General features: G+C 41.5%; 1 protein-coding gene across 2 annotated transcripts; it reads left to right on the top strand.

The window, feature by feature from the left end:
- The first annotated feature begins 199 nt into the window (after positions 1-199).
- On the top strand, positions 200-18,700 carry LOC117472405 (rabphilin-3A-like). 2 transcript variants are annotated; one of them, XM_034117561.1, is made up of 18 exons: positions 200-458; positions 9,948-10,037; positions 10,155-10,166; positions 10,321-10,446; positions 10,564-10,693; positions 10,855-10,938; positions 11,029-11,197; positions 12,305-12,490; positions 13,039-13,221; positions 14,742-14,821; positions 14,954-15,028; positions 15,456-15,565; positions 15,696-15,822; positions 15,914-15,970; positions 16,080-16,234; positions 16,326-16,407; positions 16,556-16,652; positions 16,753-18,700. In XM_034117561.1, the coding sequence occupies exons 2-18, from the start codon at positions 9,964-9,966 to the stop codon at positions 16,881-16,883; spliced, it is 1,878 nt and encodes a 625-aa protein (XP_033973452.1). In that variant the 5' UTR covers positions 200-458; positions 9,948-9,963; the 3' UTR covers positions 16,884-18,700. The 2 variants fall into 2 exon arrangements, with proteins under 2 accessions (XP_033973452.1, XP_033973453.1); XM_034117562.1 differs by lacking the exon at positions 10,155-10,166.
- Positions 18,701-18,901: the final 201 nt, after the last annotated feature.

The raw sequence follows: 18,901 nt of genomic DNA on the forward strand, positions 1-18,901 counted from the left end.
AACTTTTAAACAACCATCTTGTTTTTACGTGATTTTTATTACTACAGTCAATACATTACCTTGTGAAAAATGACTCAATAAGGCTGCATGGATGATGATGAGACATATTTAGACCTGCGCTGTTAAAGAGACAATCACGTCAGGTGATGACTGCCCACTTAAGCGTCAGTGTTATCACTTCAGATCCAGGGGTTTCCTTCCCAGGGTACCAAGGGCTTTCCATCTACAACGCAGGAAAGACAACCAGCTCCCACGCGTTGTGGAGATCCGCTGTGCCTCCAGCAACAGACTGCTCCTTCAGGCAAAAAATAAAAACACGGGTTTTGGTGACAGGCACCATGCGCAATGACTGACTCCGTGGTCGTATCCAGGCTCTGCACAGAAATTTAGTCCGCATCATTCCCTGACAGCTCCCCGAGAGAGGGAGAGGAGAGAGGAGAGCAGGTCTGGATTATCAGGTAGGCTTTATCATCTCCTTCGAAGGTTTTTCTTAAAACATTGCATCCTCAAACTAAAATCACTGTGGGGTTATTGCATTTGGCATTTTACTCAGTGCGTTAGAATTTCTCATTTACAAGTTGAATGGATGCAGCATTTCATTCACAAGAGCGGGAGATGGGCTGGAAATGACGAGGGAACACATTTTATTGCCTGTATTTATTATGTTGATAACACCATTGTGTTTATGAGCCTGTTACTCAGTGAGTCATTTGAATGAAAAATAAACATTTGTGTGTGCCAGTGCAACTCAGCATACATGGAGCTGCTGCTAATTAACCTGTGAGAGGTACAAATTATGTAAATTACCCTTTGATTCATTCCTTTGTTTTAGGAAAACATGTCTTACTGAAAACATTTCTCTGCAGCAGAATTGTGCCGTCATTCATGCAGAGGTGTGCAGATTGCCTTCGTATTTAAAAATAGTTGCATTGATTTACTACAGCAGGCTTTGGTGTTGTGATTATGTACTCAGTTTATGCATGAATGGCCATGAATATAACTCTTGGTTAGGCTCGATAGGCTTTGCTAAATCCCCCTTAAGATTAATTAAAGCAGGACAGTTGGCTGGCTGCACTCGTACAACACGGCTGCTTCCTTGTTGTAAATCTGACATAAGAAAACAGACCTGGTAAGTCATGTGGGAGATTGTGTGGTTGCAGTCCCTGGGCGTTGCTGCAGGATTTTTAGGAGTGTACACTGGGGCTTGATGTGCCTGCAGACTTTGAGGAACACATCTGTCAAAGAGCTGATGTGGGCAGGGCAGATGTGAACTCCAGCTGTGCCACAAGACAGGTGATTCAGTCACCTACTAGTAGTGGTGTTACCTCATCCTGCACCTGTGGTGTTATTACACTTAGTCAGAGACGTAGTGAGTGTGTAAACAGACTTATTGGACCAAACAGGCTCCATGTTTCTGGTGTTAATATGGATGGAGGACAGAAAGAAGAAGCTAGGAATCCGCCTCTCAGTTCCACCATATCCAACTCCTCCTACAGACCTGAAGCATGGGGATTAAATGGGGGAGGGGAGAAAAAGACTGAATGAACGGTCTGAGAGATATCTGCAGCTGCCTCCTCTCACATGAACAACCACAGTAGTGATTGGACGACACCCTTCTGCTGGTACCTCTCTATTTCTCTGACTCCCTGCCAGCACACTGTTTTCCTCCCAGAGAAAGACTGAATTAGACAAGAGAGAAAAGGGGGAAACTGTTTCTGAGGCACATCAAACAGGAGAAAACGAGAAACACTGGGAGACATGGGTGTTAAAGGGAAAGGTGAAAAAAAGATGGAGGAATGAAGTAAGTGCTCTGCACGCTAACTGCATAATTTAAAGCTGAAGCATACAAGACGACTGTACCCATAATCCCATGTCTTCATCTTGTCTTCCTCTCGAACCATGCTGTCTTTTTAACCATGATGAAGAAGATGCATCAATTGAGTTTATTGAAGGAAACATGATCCACTGATACTTGTATTGCAATTCATTTTTGCACAATTTTGTACAGTTATAATCTACTACAAACACAGACTGGTGGAGACACACACATACACACACGCTTTTAATCATTCTGATTCTCTTCTTCTGATCTTGCTGTTACCATGGCCACAGTTGGTAAAGGTGCATGACTCTATGTTCCTCTGTGCTCCACACAATACATATATGGTGCTTCAGACCGAAATCACATGTTGTACTCAAAATATGTATTTTGGTTTCTGTGTGCTGCTTTTGAGCACATTAAAAAAATTGTTCTGTATGAGGGATTATTCTGCCGTTTGTGGCCGAGCTTCAGAAGGGAGTGGCTCTATCTTCAAATTCTCCTGAGATTGGTGGGTGAGAATTGATTTAACGTCCTCTCTGAAACTGTTGATTATATCTGCGTAAACACTGTGGCATATTGGAAAAGAGAGTAATTAATGTGTCCTATAAGCAAAGTTCTCCCAAGAGAGTGGGGGCTTACAAATCCCAAACAGAGTCAGGCTAAGATCGAATCTTTAAACGCACGCCTATCTGTAAGCAAGATCTCTGTCCACTACCTTTTATAATCTCTGTACATAGCTGCAGTCATGGCTTCACCATAGATGACAGAGTGACATCTAAAGTAAAACACTTTGCATTCAAAGTCAATAGCAAAGCTTCCAATCAGGGGGTTTTGTCTCAAAACGTTTATTGTTAGTGTGGCAGTGTTTCCAGGTTGTAACATAGTCTAGTTTGCCAACAGAGATCTGCTAAAAGCACCCAGGGGCATTGTACCTGCTTGCTGGTGGGACAGGAGGGAGGGTCAGATATCCAGCTGCTGATCCGTGCCAGAGCTTCAAAGGAGAGCAACAAAGAGACAAAATCGTGTCCGTCACACAGAGGGATTGATAGGAGATCGGACTTACATGTTAAGAAGCATATCTCAACACACCACCAGCTGCAGGTCAGTTCTGATTAATGGGGAAAAGACGGATACAACAAGCCTTTACCGGTTGTTTTCCCAGAGATAAGATGGGAGGAAATTAAAAGAGCAGGACTGGCCGGTGCATCAGCAACCAGTTTCTCAAAGTCTTTACTTCTAACCTCTGGGGCATACTGGGATGAATCACCATCAGCCAAGCAAATTTGAGCACTACTGCAGGCTCTTACTGCAGTTAATTGAGTGCTCCATGTCCGATAGCCGTTTACTTCTCTAGTTCTAAAATAAGGCCCAGATAAAAGACGAAGCCTCCGAATTACATGAAAATGTCTGAGAAAATGTGGGTCAGCAGACAGTTTTCCTCTAAATTGAAGGATGATTGCTGGATATAGGACATGGACTGCTTATTCAGTGTGTTGATTTAAGAATGAAAAACACAGCCCCTACCCTGTAGAGGTCTGTTGGATAGGGCCAACAGTGATAGCAGGATAACAGCATGGTAGCTTGTTGGTTACTGGATGGTCTTTCCTGTTTGTTCTCCAGCGATGCGGGACCGGGAGCCATGCCTGCCAAGAGTGTGTGTTTTTTGAAATTCTGCAACACTCTCACATTTAAGGGGGTGAAGAGCCCTCACAGGTTGTTCCACAGATGGTCGCTGTCAACGCCCCTGTCTCACTGAAAACATGGGTAATTTGTCAATGCCACAGACCTAAAACACCAACAAACGACCTTATTGTTTCCAAAAATAGAGTTAAATTCTGTCTGAATCTCAGTTTTTTCCATGAACCCACTGTTCTGTACATGATGTCTCGTATAGGTCCGTGCACAGAGAGCGTGCACTAATGCCCTACAGAGGGGACGGACACAGAGTGAAAAGCAATGGTGGGTGGGAGTTGTAAATAATTAAGAAATGCTGAGTGATGTTTTCCTCCTGCAGCGGAGGGTTTTCTTGGTGCAGTGCTTTACAATCCAGTCCAGGTCCAGACCTCAGTGTTGTCAGCTCACAGCCCCTTTTTGTGGGTCGGATGAAGTTGTGCCATGCTGTGGGAGTGGGTGGCTACCTAGTTAGTTTATAAGACCAAATGATCTGTAAAACAATTTGACAATCCGTTCAGTAGAAAGTCGATCACCACTTATAACCCTTTCGGTTGGGTGTTTTCCAATCATCCCCACTATATTACCAGTGTTTATGGCCCAGACAGATGTGTGCTGGTACCCGTTATTAGATTGGATTTTTTACTATGTATGAGATTGTCTTCGCAGACCATGAATTTCTTTTTGACATTCGAGCCACCTACCATCAGCCCAAATGTGTCACCACAAAATATTAGGGAGCAGCTGCTAATACTTTTTTGGAGGACATGTAGCCTACGTGTGAGTCAAGGTATTGTCAATTTTTACTTTTGTATTACAGTGAAGGTCTGTAGATGACTCATAAAGTAGCAGAACTCATTAATAGGCTTTATTTATACAGTAATTTTTCCATGTATGTTTTCTTTTTACACTTGGTGACATTTCTTGTGAATTTTCCATCATACAAGCCTTGTGCTTATTAATCAGACGTTGCTTTCAAGGCTGAGATAATAGCATCATTGAATATAGGGTTAACATTGATTTAATATTGCCCTTATTCTGCCCAATATATTGGTACATTTTGACCTATGAATGGCTCTCACATGTCTTTATTTATAGATGCGATTGAAAAACGGATTTAAAAGAGAAAAAATAATACTTTTTTCAGTCTTTCCTTCTCAGGCATGATGTCCCAGATCACCACAGGACTTGAGTCGAATCTGTAGACCGGCCAATTTTCTCCTGTCTGAGGATCTCAGGCTGTTTTCTGCTTCATAATACATGAAACAATTTTATCGCCAAGGCCAGATTGTTGGGAAGAAAAATGAAACATATTTTCCTTCTCTTCTTTACCTCAGCTACGTGGTTTTTTCATTCTGCAGTTTAAAGATGAAAACATGTGCTGTATTTCACATTTTTGTAATCCTTGGCAGTGATGTAAAAAGAGAAAAACACATACTATCACATTAAACTTATACAAAATATCCATGCTTTACAATAATCCCTTTTTCTTTGAAGATGGAGCCCTTTAGTGTTGCTTTGTGTAACTATGTTTCACAACCTGATAAATTATGAATACACAATCACACAAGGCAGTACAAGCTCAGTAATGGCTCATTTCAAATAACGTTACAGCTGAGCTTGTTTCTCGGGGCACTGTGAAAAATGGTGTATGGGTTGCAGGGTTATACGGTCTTTTAATAGGAAAAAAGCACAGTGTGTTGCAGCTTATAAAACATTTATGGTCACAGCGACCTGAAAAAAATGTATATCGTTTCACCAGGAATATTGAATCATTGGTAGGGTGGATATGATGTGCTGACATGAATATAAATACTGATACCTACTTAGCATCAGCAGGTTGGAATCTGCTGATCTAAGCATGCATTGGTTAACATAAAGGGTTATTGGTGGATGATTTGTTCGTGGCTACAGCAGAGCTTTAAGGCGACATCTATTATTCGTAAGTACGTTTTAGCCCCTGAGGCTTGGAAATTCGAATGGAGGTCTGATTAAAGATAAATTAAAGTGAAACCAATTGTGGATCTACGCATTGATCTCCGATTCTCATTAACCCATTTAAAGAAATGTCCTTCTTTGAGGATGGCGAGGGAATTGTTGCCCTGGAATGCAAGTGGAGTACCAGCATGTGTTTCAGTGTTATTATATTCAATACATTGACAAATAGGACACCAAGCAGGGTGTAAAAGAATATGTTATTATTAAGTACAGTTGGAGTAAACAAAGTCACACTCATTTTATTAAGGGCTGTTGTGTCTTGAAAGGTTGAATACATTTTCAGAATGATTAATTTAAAAGCCACATATTCTATTAAAACCTTGCTTTTATGCATTGTGTTTTGCTGATCTCAGTACAAAGGAGATGACTCTGCTCCCTCTACCCCCATCCCCCCTGAAGCTCTGAGTGCTGTAGCCATAATGATCCATGTTGGATCAATCCATCAATGTCCCGCCGCCTCATTGTCACTCTCTCTGCTTTCTTCATCTCTTGTTTCCACAAGCAAGTACTGTAATCCTCAAAAGAAATTAGTGATCTTATCCCAATCTATGTCCTTGTCTTGTCATATGTTCTGCATGAATGAGTCATACACCTGCTGTTGGAAGGCAACATTAATCTGTGTTGGCACAAACATGGATGTAAAATATATAGGTTGTGCTTTGGGAGTTGTGTATGCATACTGTTCATCCCTGAAGATGTGCAGATTTGTATTGACAATCCTCTCAGGCCCCGAGGAGGAGACACAAGTTTCTAAATTGGTCCTCTCCACCCCCATACACAGGATCTACTCAAGAGAGATCATGCTGGGTGGTTGACTTATGATGAGCAGGCATGACTAGCTCGATGCTCTCACTCCAGTCTTTCCTGTTGTCAACTCGATCATACTGTGCATGCCCGGTGTATTGGCAGACACTATTGTGTGGTTGCTTTCACAGTTCATGTCACCACTTTGCAGAACGCAACGTCATGCATGCTTCATGACATTTCAGAGGGAAGAAAAAAAAAAAACCCACAAGAAAATATCTCCCATGAGAAGCATCCACCACCTGACTGAGTCATCTTATATGGGAGAAAAACACGTACAAGATGACTGTCAGTTGCAGATGACGCAGATTAGTTGCATTTACAACCTCTGAGGGTCACAGTGATGTCACATCTGTAAAATTACAAGGCTCAATATGACATTTTGGTCAAAACAGTCCACTATAATTGGCCTCGGATACCTTTTTTATACGTCTGAGATGTTAACCCTCTCTGACAGCACAGTAGGTAAAACCAAGTACTTTGTCTGAAGCCTATACTGACAGCTCCTTATGAGAAAAGTGTGTATAAGATCATTTAGACTATCTCCTTCATGCTAATTGGACTGTCACCTCGGAAAAAGAGTGCACTTCTGTGATGCAGTAACATCCATCCCCAGTGCTGTAAAAGCTCAGAGTTGTCTGAGTCAGTGATCACCCAGCCCGAGCCTGACTGCCCCCTCCCATCTGTCTCTCTCAATCCACCTCTCCAGGACAATCATGTTAGACAAAAGTGGGATAATTCATTTTGGCAAGTGAAGGAGGGCCGCGCCAGAGAGCCTCAGTGTATATGATAAACACTGTACAGTCAGAGTGATGTCTGGGACGTCAGACTGCTACCGAGAAGTGGAAAACGACAATTGCTCCCTGAAGGCTCAGTTGCCACTGTTGGCTGGATGCACCAGGGAAAAGTCCACACCCAGATTTTCTATTCGTAGCACAGTGAATTTGTTGTTATTCTGTGAACCCTGCTGACAGTGCAGCACCAGATTAGACCTGAAAAGGTGTACGGAGCCTGACGTTACGCAGCATAATACTAGCATCTGAATGAGGGAGGCGGTGGCGCACCCCTCCCTTTCGCTGCCTCTTTTCCTTTCTCCAAGCTTCTACAGTGCCGGATTTTACTGCTGTAAAAATCTGAGGAGAAGTGAAATGTATTGATTTTCCTTTTAGCCTTATCATTATGAATCCCTGACTGATTCTGTCCTCATACTGCACCATCACAATTCTGGACATGTGAGGCTCCAGAGAGGCTGTTAGATCCTCTTGTTGCTCATTTTCAGAAACCTCTTGTCTTCTCTGACTGCTGGTACTTCCCTCAGGACATACACTGCTGTCTCCTCCGGCCTATGCAGCATCACTCAATGTACAGTATTGTCTCAGTATTGAAGCAGCTGTAAGTCAGTTGCAACAGGGGCACACACACACACACATACTCAGCAGACTGCAGACTTGCCCAAAGACAATCGCTTCACTGATTTCTGTTGACATCTTGTATCAGCTTTACTATGTCACTCGGAGATTAAATTACATTGCTGGTGTATCATATGGATAAGAGCTTTGTGAGCAATTCGAACAGTTGACAGCGCACTGTTTCCCAACGTCATCATTAGCGCTAGGCTGCTCAATGTACACAAATCACTTCAGAGCCAAATGTCTGTCAGCATGTACTTCGAATACTCACTAAAACACAGCCATCCTACAAACAATCCAGTCCTGATTTCTTCACATGGAGTGACAACAACCAACCTACAGAGAGTGGTGAACAGTAACCAAGTACATTTAGCACTCTTAACTATAGCTACTTTGTACGTATTAAAGATATTATTATATGATATGATGCAGTACTGCACTATAAATCAACCTATCAATCAACAAAGTATCTTAGATTGTATCAAAACTGACAAACTACAACATTAAAATGCTCTTGAATGTATTTGTTAGTTATAAAAACGAATAATATAAACTTTTATAACAATATAAAACTGTAAACAAATGCATTTTGTATTTTAAGTATACATATTGCTGATAATACTTGTGCTGAGGTGACATTTTGAATCCAGGAGTATTACTTAGAGTAATTTAAGACCATAGTATTCTTTCTTTTACGTTAAAGGATCAAATTACCTTTCGTCCTCTGCCTATAGATCTTGCAAACTGCTCACCAGCCCTCCCCCTAGCATCTGATCCCCCCGAGTCCCACCAGCATTCACAGAGAAAAAGAAAAACACTTTGGATACAAATTCTCAGCCATAGCCAATCAGAAACACTGGAGACAATTACTCTTTGTCATCCTTATCAGTACACACTCACCTCCTCCTCTACCTCCTCTTCTTCCTCCTCGTCCTGTACCGTGGCATAATTGAGCCACTCCTGCTGTATGGGACCATCTGTTTCTTTGATATGTGTGGAGTCACAAACTGGAAGAAATTAACATTTCAGCATCATTTCACACTAATGTACAGGAGGGCTGTCTTTGTCATAAACTCTGTTCTGTTTGCAATACTAAACACCTCTACCCCTGTTAGAACAGCTGTCAGCTTAGTTTAGGCTTATACGAACAGATCCGTTGTGTTTTTGTCAGGTCTTTGCAATATGTCCTAGGTCTATTTACTGCTTGAATATGTCGGTGGGAAAAAATTGATAAAACAGGCTTGGCAGGAGGAAATGGTACTGATTAGGCGGAAAATCTGGCACCAAAAAATGTGCTGTTATTGCCACCGGTAGCCAATATTTTGTTGCTGTTTCATGCTTAATATGTAAATTCCTCAGAATAATGTAGATGAAGGGGGGGAAAAAGTTCTCTTTACTTTTCTGGAAACTAATTGATTGGTCTATTATCTGCAGTGGGTCATGCATTCAGTTTGTGTGTGTGTGTGTCTGTCTGTCTGCATCTACCCACAACCTGCTTTGGTAGCAATAGGCATTTCGGACAATCTAGTCTTAAAAATAAATAAAGACGTGTCTGACGCGGGCCATATTTTGGCCTTTGTCATCACTGAAGAACTGATATTAAGAAACAAGTTGAGTCTCCTTTTAAACCAAAGCATCATCAGATTATTCCATACCCACTAGCCTATATACTAGGATAATATATAAGGCAGGCTAAAAGATGAATAAATCCCAGTTTTTGTTATTTTTTCAATGACATCTTGACAGGAGGCAGGAGGAGTGGGATTCAACCCTTCTGTATTTGGGAAGGGAGAGGGGAGACGGCTGTTGGAGAACCGTACTGAGAGCACTTTCACTATTATTTATTTGTTTGGCTGATGATGGTCTCCAGTGTGAGGTCATCATTATCTACCTTTTCATTAACCCCAACATCACTGTGTGGCAATTAAAGGAAGTGTATCTGGTGACTTGCCAATTTAAGGTCAGCAGCGTTGTGACTCACACATTTGTACGCTGAATCCTTGCCCATGGTGGTAGTTGGGTCAGTGCTGCATAAGCAAGAGATAAGGACAGAGGGTAGCTAAAAGAAAGTGTGGACTCAACACGCATAGCTTGGACGCAAGTCAAACTTTAAAAACTCATTAATTGCCCTCTCACATAAAGAGGTCTTAATGCAGGGTTGGCAGCTTTCAATGTAATTAGTTAAAGATGGTTTGATTAATTTCTTGCTGAATTAATGTGTCTTTCTTTCCGTCCACCTGCAGACTGTGATAGTGCGGCATGACAGACACGGTGGTGAGCAGCAGCTCCGATCGCTGGCAGTCCAACGACAGGCAGAGAACCATGCACGCTAGGTAAGCATCGTCAGAACATTTTGGTATTATTTACTTTCTCTTTCTTATGTGGCTACCAACACTTCACTTTACTCTTCTTTTTTCACGTTTCCCTCTGATGTGTAATCTGTGACGCAGTGAGAAAGAGCAGTAAGTAGACAAACTCTTCTCTTGTCTGCCTCATGTATATCTGCTTTATACCCTTTTCTGAAAGTGGTTTATGACATTTTGCTGCTTGTATGATAGGATATTGTTTAGTAAAATCATAGAAGCAATCTCAACTTGAAATATGTTTGGCTCACAGGGGCAACTGGACCACGCAGCAAGGTCCTGGTCCCGGTCCAGACCTGACTGATGAAGAGAAGGAGATTATTAACAATGTGATCGCCCGTGCTGAGAAAATGGAGGCCATGGAGCAGGAGAGAATTGGGTGAGGGCTCGTAAAACATGCAGCAATCACCTGTTGAGACCAAAGACATGCATACATTTGGACCGGAGGTGATTAACGGTGACATTTTAAGAACAAATGTACCCTGTGCTGCTGCAGGCGCTTGATAAACCGCCTGGATGACATGAAGAAAACTGTGTGTGGGGATGGACAGTCCCGCTGTTTGCTGTGTGGGGAGCAGCTAGGTTCACCTGGGGTCAGCTCAGTGGTGTGTGAGGACTGCAAAAAGGTAGGTATTGAAGGAGCCAATTATTACAAGAAAGAATAAAATATCCCCTGCTGTACTGCATAAACACACACAATAGGTCATGGTCAATGTGCTGTGTACTTGGAGAATAATAACTGTAAATGTCGAGCAGCTGGAAATCTGTCTTTTCTTTTGTCGTAAAGAACATGTGCACCAAATGTGGTACGCAGTGTGGAAGTCGGCCACGTGCTGTGTGGCTGTGCAAGATCTGCAGAGAACAGCGAGAGGTGAGTGCTCTACGCCACTGAACAAATACTGTGATTCAATTGTCTCTTGGTAAGCCTATAGCACACTGTTTATTTGTTCTGTTTTCTCAGGTGTGGAAGAGGTCTGGTGCCTGGTTCTTCAAAGGATTTCCGAAGCACTTCTTGCCATCGCCCATGCCATTGTCTAAACCTGGAGACACAGCAGCCCAGGAGGTGGCAGAGCCCAAAGGGCCGCCAGCCCTTAAGCCCAGGCAGGAAGTCACCCAACCACAAGCACCAGGTACATCTGCACCATTCAGATTTTAGTCTGCAGTCTTTTTTTGACAATTATCATCATATTGGATTTACCTTTTAGATTGTTGGCACAAATAGCTGGTTTACATTATGTTTTTGTATTTAAAAAACGGATGTGCCAAACTATCTAAGGTGCCTGTCAAGTGAAACTTTATTTGTAACACAAAAAAATAAAGTTCACCAAAGTGCTGAACAGCCACAGAATACTAATCAATAGAGTCAAACAACCATGGAAAACAATAAACTACAGAGGATGTAGTCCAGGTGTCAGCATAACTCAAGCATTGGCTATTATCCATTTAAGGTGTCTTTTATAACATCTATTTCATAAAGCTAGCAAGCTACCCGAAAGGTGCGAGCTTGTTAGCCTAGCTTGCTAATATTAGCCTTGCTTTTTGTTGTTATTTAAACACACGTTGCTGAAAAATTGGCAGCTCCTACACATCAGCTGTCTGCCATATAATCTCAGCAGAAACAAAATGATATTTTACTATCATCTTCTTGGTTATGTCACAATTGTATTTAAAGATATAGGAGAGTCAAAACCAACATCAGGAAGGTATGCAAAAAAAATACTAACACTAAAATGTTTCAAAGCGCCACCTCTTCAGATCATTAGATCATCATCTGCAGATTTCTCGCAACCAAACCCCAACTCATTGCTCTTTTCAAACCTTTTATCTGCTTCCCAAATTTGGCAGTACCGCCCACTGTTGCCGAGGAGGGGGTTGAAGAGCTCAATTAAGCCGTCGGAAGGTGCATGCTGTGACATGGGATGGGCCTCAAGGTGGTGCTGGCATGAAGGGTTACACTGTATAATTTCACACTTTCACTGTGATTCTGCCATTAAAGAGAGGGGTAGTTTGAGCAGGCTACTGCACGTACAGTAGTCAGCTCCGGCAGCTTGTTGTAGTGTATGTAGGTCAATGCCTTTGCAAGGGAAAAGCTGCTACATCAAAAGTATCCAGTGAGACTTGAGAGTATTACTGATTGCACTGCAGTAGGAGCCTGAAGGGGTGTGATTATGCATTTCTCCCCTATGTATAATGTATCTATGCATTTACTGTATAGTGCTTTCCTTGCTTGTTTTTAGGGCCAGAGCAACAGGGCCGTGCTGGCTACCCACCTGTGGCCCCTAAACCATCAGTGGCACGCATGGCCACGGGCGGGGCGGGGCCTGAAGAGGCGGGACAGGGCAGCCCGGTGGTGATGAGGAAGGCGGTGCCCGTCCACAGCTCCAGACCTCAGCCTGCTGCATCGGCCACCATGGCCCCGCAGGGTGAGAGACACAATGCTTTGCTCAAACATAAATATAACATAGTGGTACCTTAACTGTTGCATGCAATTTTGAGGTACGTATACTCCACTATATTCTGAAAGCAAATGTTATAATTCCCTTTGATTTATTTAACAGCTTTAGTTACTTTGCAGGTCAAGATTATTACCACTAAATATACATTTACCATTAAATGATGGTATTATATTACAAATTAAGATACCTTGGCATATATGGTGATATACAATTAGCTTCACCTTCAGCAACTGCAAATGTAAAGTGATTGAAACATTAATATAATGTGTAATGTAAGAAATAATTATTATCCATTTTATTATTATGCTGAAATGGGTCATTCTGCATAATGAGTACTTTTTTTTATGCTAATAATTGTACTGTTAGTTAGATTTTGAACACAGGACTTTTACGTACTATTTCTAGTAGTATTACTACTTCGTAAAAGATCAGAGTTCTTCTTACACAACTGACCAAATGTTGCATCTCTAGTAGTGTTCATTTGTGCAGTCTCAGAAGATCTAATTTGGTTGCAGGTCCAGTGGCAGGAGATGCAGGGGCTTACTCCTCTGCTGCAGCTCCTCCTGAGCAGAGAGCACCTCCTGCAGCGAGAGAGGAGAGGAGGCAGCCCGCAGCCTACAGCGCCCCCCCCGCCCGACAGCAACCCCCCCCAGCGGATGAGGAGGAGGACGCCAACGACTATGACTCTGATGAAGCAAGTAAGTACGCCATCTGCTCTTGGAATAAAGTGGCCGATGTGTATAGTTTAATCTCACCTTATGTACAGTATGGCATGATTGGTTCCCTTTCATTAATTTAAGGTGAATGGCACCAGATGGGATGTTTTTTTTAATTTATTTTTTACATATAGTCATTCAGCGTAAAGTATTGGCTGTTGATGACAATTTGGCTGTTATGCTTCGGGATCCTTAGTCACACCGTGCTGATGCTTGATGTCTGGCTTTTAGACAGTTGGTAATAATTCAAATTTCCCTATAGTCGTAGCAAATAGGAAGTATTATTCTGGCAGCGTCCATTGAGCTGTGTAGAAAATGACAAATGATGAGCACCATATGTTATGGAAGCATGATAATCCATATCAAGGGAAGACGAAATCACTAAGTCAATAGTGGAACATAAGCTATGTAATTGCAGGGTTCTTTCATATATCCCCCTTCCCATTTCAGTGATTCATGATCTGTGCCTGCAGCGTCTCACGGCCTTCATTGTCACTCTGGGGGATCGGTGTTAATTTATTTTATTGAGGTCCAGGAAAATGGAACTGTGCAAATAATTTAAGATACAACAGGGCTAAGAGGATATAGATTCCCCTTGTGTTCGATCCAATCCCGTCCATTGGGAGCAAAATGGCAGAAATAGCCATGGTTTCATGTGCCTGTCCCTATATAGATGTGACAGTAGAGGACTGATTGGTTTGAGTCGGTCAGCCGGCAAATACATAATGAATATCTAAGGCAAAAAAAGGGAACATAAAAAAAACATAAATCAACAGCAATAACTCTACTAATGCCCATAATAACAACAATGACCCCAAGAACCCAACAGGTACCCATTTTGTACTGGTTGTTTCAGCTTTATAAAATCAGTATTGAATGTTTAATGTGAATTAGATTGTGTATGGTTAAATGATTGTTGAATATTTTATTAAAACAGTTTGATAATCATATGAGATTGGATGTCTACAAGTTTGTGTTTTGTTGTAAAGTCAATCAAATCAATCAGTACTACCGATCATTAGATAAAGATGGAAGATATAGTGCTTCATTTTGTATCTTTGTGTCCTTTGAGCACCAAGATGTTGGTGAATCTCAGCCCAGAAAAGTTAAGTTTTATAGGAAAATTACCAAATGACTTTTGATCATTTTGTCCCCAAACGAGATGAAACTGCTCCAAAGAAAATCTGTGTGGGCAGCTTATTAGTCTCTTTTTTTCCTGAACCTAATTTTCTGGATGTCTTGAGAATTGAATGCTTGTATACTTAATTTATTTTATATTATGTGCCCTGCTTTCTAATTAGATTTTACTGAGGGCTATTCTAGACTAGCTGTGAATGTTTCATGAGCATGGCTCTAGAGTTATTGTCCATCCTTTCTGTCCATTCTGGGCTTTTACTTGTTCTTATTTCTATTTTCAAGTTAAAGTGGTTTAATTTCTAAAGGATTTGTCCCTGTATTTGTACTCTTAGTCTAATGTAATGACTGTTTTGTGTCTTTTTCAGCCACCCTGGGCTCTCTAGAGTTCAGCCTGCACTATGAACAGGAAAGCAACAGCCTCCACTGTAGCATCCTCAAAGCAAAGGTACCACCACGCTTCTGATTGTCTCGCACAAAGAGACAATTACAATCAAGAGGCTCCTGAATGGCACTTTACCTTAATTGCTCTCTGCTGTTCTCTATGATGTGATGAACATGGTGCTCTATTTCTCCTCAGGGACTGAAGCCCATGGACTCAAATGGACTTGCTGATCCTTATGTGAAAATACATCTGCTGCCTGGGGCTAGTAAGGTAAAAGACACATCTTTCCTACAATTGACTTCCTTTTTAAAAGAAGAAAAATATCTTGCTAAGCAAAAAAAGGAGGGTGGTGATTTCAGACCCCCGTGGTTTGATTAGGGGCCTTTCTGCTAGCTCAAGCCTGACACCTTGTGGTCTAAAAAAACACAAGATGATAAAAAATAAATGCATATTGAGGCATTGCAAGTCAAGTCAAAGTAGTAGTGGAAGTACATTGGCAGCATCGTGCAATAAAACTGTGCTGTGGTTGAGAATGAGGAAGATTTAAGTAGCAAAAACAGATGTTGACGGGAAGCAGCACCGTGTAGATTCTTCCAGTGATAAAACAGTTCAAACCACAGATGTGCTGAGGCTTTTTCCCAGCAGCATGCCATGAAATATTTCCATTTCCTGTCCTTATCTAACCTTTATCTAACAGTCAAACAAGCTGCGTACAAAGACCTTGAGAAACACCCGCAACCCTGCGTGGAATGAGACGCTCACCTACCACGGCCTGACTGATGACGACATGCAGCGCAAGACCCTCAGGTGAATACCACTCCTCAGACAGTCAAACTTAAATCATCCTTTTTATGTTTCAAACTTACTGTGCCCTCAGATGACTATTTTTCAAGCTGTCAGAGGTCTATCATTTAAGACGCTCTCTTGATTTCCACAGGCTGTCAGTCTGTGATGAAGACAAGTTTGGGCATAATGAGTTTATTGGGGAAACCCGAGTGGCGCTGAAGAAACTGAAGTTGAACCAGAAGAAAAACTTCAACGTGTGCCTCGAGAGAGTTGTCCCTGTGAGTGAAACTCAATTGCATTCAAACAACACTTTGTTCTCCACGTCTGAAACTCTTGTTGACCTACTGTAATCTCACCCCTTCCCCACAGACAAAGAGAACTGCAACAGCCGGGGGAGCCAGGGGCATCGCTCTATACGAAGATGAGGCAATGCATTTTTGATTTGCATGCATGTCTGAACATGGCAGATTCCTTTAGAGGTTCTTGCAAATATGATCATATATCATACTAAACTTTCTCTCCCCTCTGCTCACAGCCAGGGAAAGAGGGGGGGGAAATGGAGGAGCGTGGCAGGGTCCTGATCTCCCTCATGTACAGCACACAGCAGGGCCGTCTCCTCGTGGGCGTTGTGCGCTGCGTTCACCTGGCCGCCATGGATGCTAATGGCTACTCTGACCCTTATGTCAAAATGTAGGTACTGTAGAGCAGGATGAGCTGACATTTGGATTGCAATTGGGGGGACTCTGGAAATGGTTTAAATTCAATGTTAATAATTTTACAGATGTCTGAAACCTGACATGGGGAAGAAGGCCAAGTGCAAAACACAAATCAAGAAGAGGACTCTCAACCCAGAGTTTAATGAGGTTTGTAAGAGAGTTCAAGGTGAAGGGCTGCAATTTATAAAAATGTGCATAGCCCCAAATTATTATCAAATCATTGTGTTTGCAGCTTGAGGATGACTTGTGTTTGTAGTCGGCTTTAAAAATGTTCAATTCATGTCTCAAATGTCAGGAATTCGGCTATGAAATCAAACACAGTGAACTGGCCAAGAAGACTTTAGATATCTCTGTGTGGGATTATGACATCGGGAAGTCCAACGACTACATTGGTAAATATTTGAGATGTGTGATTGCTTTGTTGAAATGAATGCAGATTTCTCACCTGCTCAGCACCACCTGCCTTTTCACGCCTCCCTTCCTTCCTGACAGGTGGGTGTCAGCTTGGCATCACTGCCAAAGGAGAGCGGCTCAAGCACTGGTATGAGTGTCTGAAGAACAAGGACAAGAGGATTGAGCGCTGGCACACCTTGTATAACGGGAATCACGTCACTAGTGATTAACTAAAACATACAGCATGAGCTAAACCTCTCTAGTTTGTTTGCATTCATTTCCTAATGCACTTTTCCACCTATTTTATTGTGTTATCTATTCTCTCACTACCTGTCCATCAACAACACAGGCTTACTCACCTCCCTTCCCTAATGTAGTATACTCTTCTTTCCTGTCCTCTTATTAACAATTTGCCTCTGCTGATACTTAATCTGCATCTGGGACAAATCATGGCTTAATTTGATTAGATATTTCAATAAGACATGTATCAATGAACAACTAGACAAGGACTACCATTCCTAACATTGATGTTGTATAGTGCGTTGAACTTGATAAGACATAGATAAGAAAAAAGGAATTGCACTAGCGCAGAAATAGAAAAGCAATATGTTACGGCATCTGAGGTCAAAGACCATCGTTGAAAGACTTGATTGAGCTCACAAAAACATTCGATTGTCAGGGTATAATTTCTTTGATTTCTCGTGTAATGACATCATGCTGTAGTGCAACACTTTGAACTGTATAAGCATGCCAAGCCACAGACACAAGAAAACATGCAGCTGCACCTTCAAATATTTACACTGTGCCCACTGTCCTGAACATATGTATATTTCCATGAAGAAAATGTTTACATACCGATACATTGCTCAGGTTAGAATAGATCTCCGATACACAGATGATTCATAAGTCAGTGGACCATGAGCTGGATGAATCTTTCATCAGTTGCTGTTAATTTGTGACTTAAACAGTTAAACATTAGGAGTATGGTTATTCAAGCTGTGCATTAAGATTTGTGGAAAGCTTTAACTGATAAGAAAACTTTTTTTTTTGCTCATTGAGAATTAGCAGGACGATGGATTTTTCTCCTGCTACCTCTACTCTTCTGAAGCTCGTGGTTCGCTCTGACACGTCAGAGGTGTTCTACTGTAGTCTTTACACTGAATGCACACGGTCGGGTCTAACAAGATTGGTGAAACAAGCTATGTCATAAGTATGTGCAGCTTTACCTGCATGCACTGTGCTCGTCACTCGGACGTGTCTGAGGCAGTCCGCTCTCACCCCACCGCACAAAGCAGAACCCCTTTCCTCTCTGCCACACCCCTTTCATAAAGGCTTTAGTGTTTGTTCACTAATCACAGCAAACCAAGGAAAGCACACCTTACAAAGTGGAATGACCTCAATTTATACAGCTGTTTGCAAGTTATTCCAATGTCAAAGTAAAGACAAAAACAAAAAATCCTATGCATGAAATGTCTTGTGGTTCAAGATATATATACTTTTAAAGAAATTAATGCTATTGTAATTCCATAAATGTTTACACTTCGTCCCCATAACATTCCTGTTAATACTTTATACAAGAGGCCATATTCTGCATGACTATGGTAACTATATTGTAATCTGAAAAAACTGGTCTGATAGCATCCACAGGATAGGCTGATTATCAACTGAGCACATCAGAAAAGACTTGATCCAACTCTATCAGTAGCAGATATTGAGATTAATCTAATTCTTCGAATGACACTTTCTGTAAATACACATTTAAATATCTTCAGTCTCTTTTTCTCTGCACCCTACCCACCAGTAGCATCATACACTGTCTTATGTTGTGCTACTTCAGCAACATTAACTTATCAAATGATGATCAACACAAAAAATAAAAACCATAGCTGTCTTCTTATTAAATATGCCAGTTCAGTGGAATGTTTCTTGCTTTATCTCTATATTTGTATATAGATAGTGCATGCACTGGAAAATATGTATGTTTGCAAATAACTTTGCATGTAAAGATTTTGCAGAGCGTTTACACTGATCAATAAAATCTAATGAAAACTGACAAGCCTTGAGTGTGTAAGTACTTATTTCAGTCAATCAAGACCATCCAAAAGCCTACATTTAAAATGAGCTTCACAAAAGTAATATATGATTCAAGCTAAGGATGCATCCTGATCAAAGTTAAGGAGTTATTATCTTATTGTCTGTAACATTTAATTAAAGGTGGGGTAGGTAAGTTTGAGAAACTGGCTCGAGA

Source organism: Trematomus bernacchii, unplaced genomic scaffold (assembly GCF_902827165.1).
Source record: "Trematomus bernacchii unplaced genomic scaffold, fTreBer1.1, whole genome shotgun sequence".
Taxonomy (NCBI): Eukaryota; Metazoa; Chordata; class Actinopteri; order Perciformes; family Nototheniidae; genus Trematomus; species Trematomus bernacchii.

Bases quoted from the DNA above. Each gene is read 5' to 3' on its own strand.
- LOC117472405 (XM_034117561.1), top strand. From the start codon at position 9,964: ATGACAGACACGGTGGTGAGCAGCAGCTCCGATCGCTGGCAGTCCAAC. The intron at 10,694-10,854 runs GTAGGTATTGAA...TTTGTCGTAAAG, and splicing joins TGTGTGAGGACTGCAAAAAG to AACATGTGCACCAAATGTGG. The intron at 15,566-15,695 runs GTGAATACCACT...TGATTTCCACAG, and splicing joins ATGCAGCGCAAGACCCTCAG to GCTGTCAGTCTGTGATGAAG.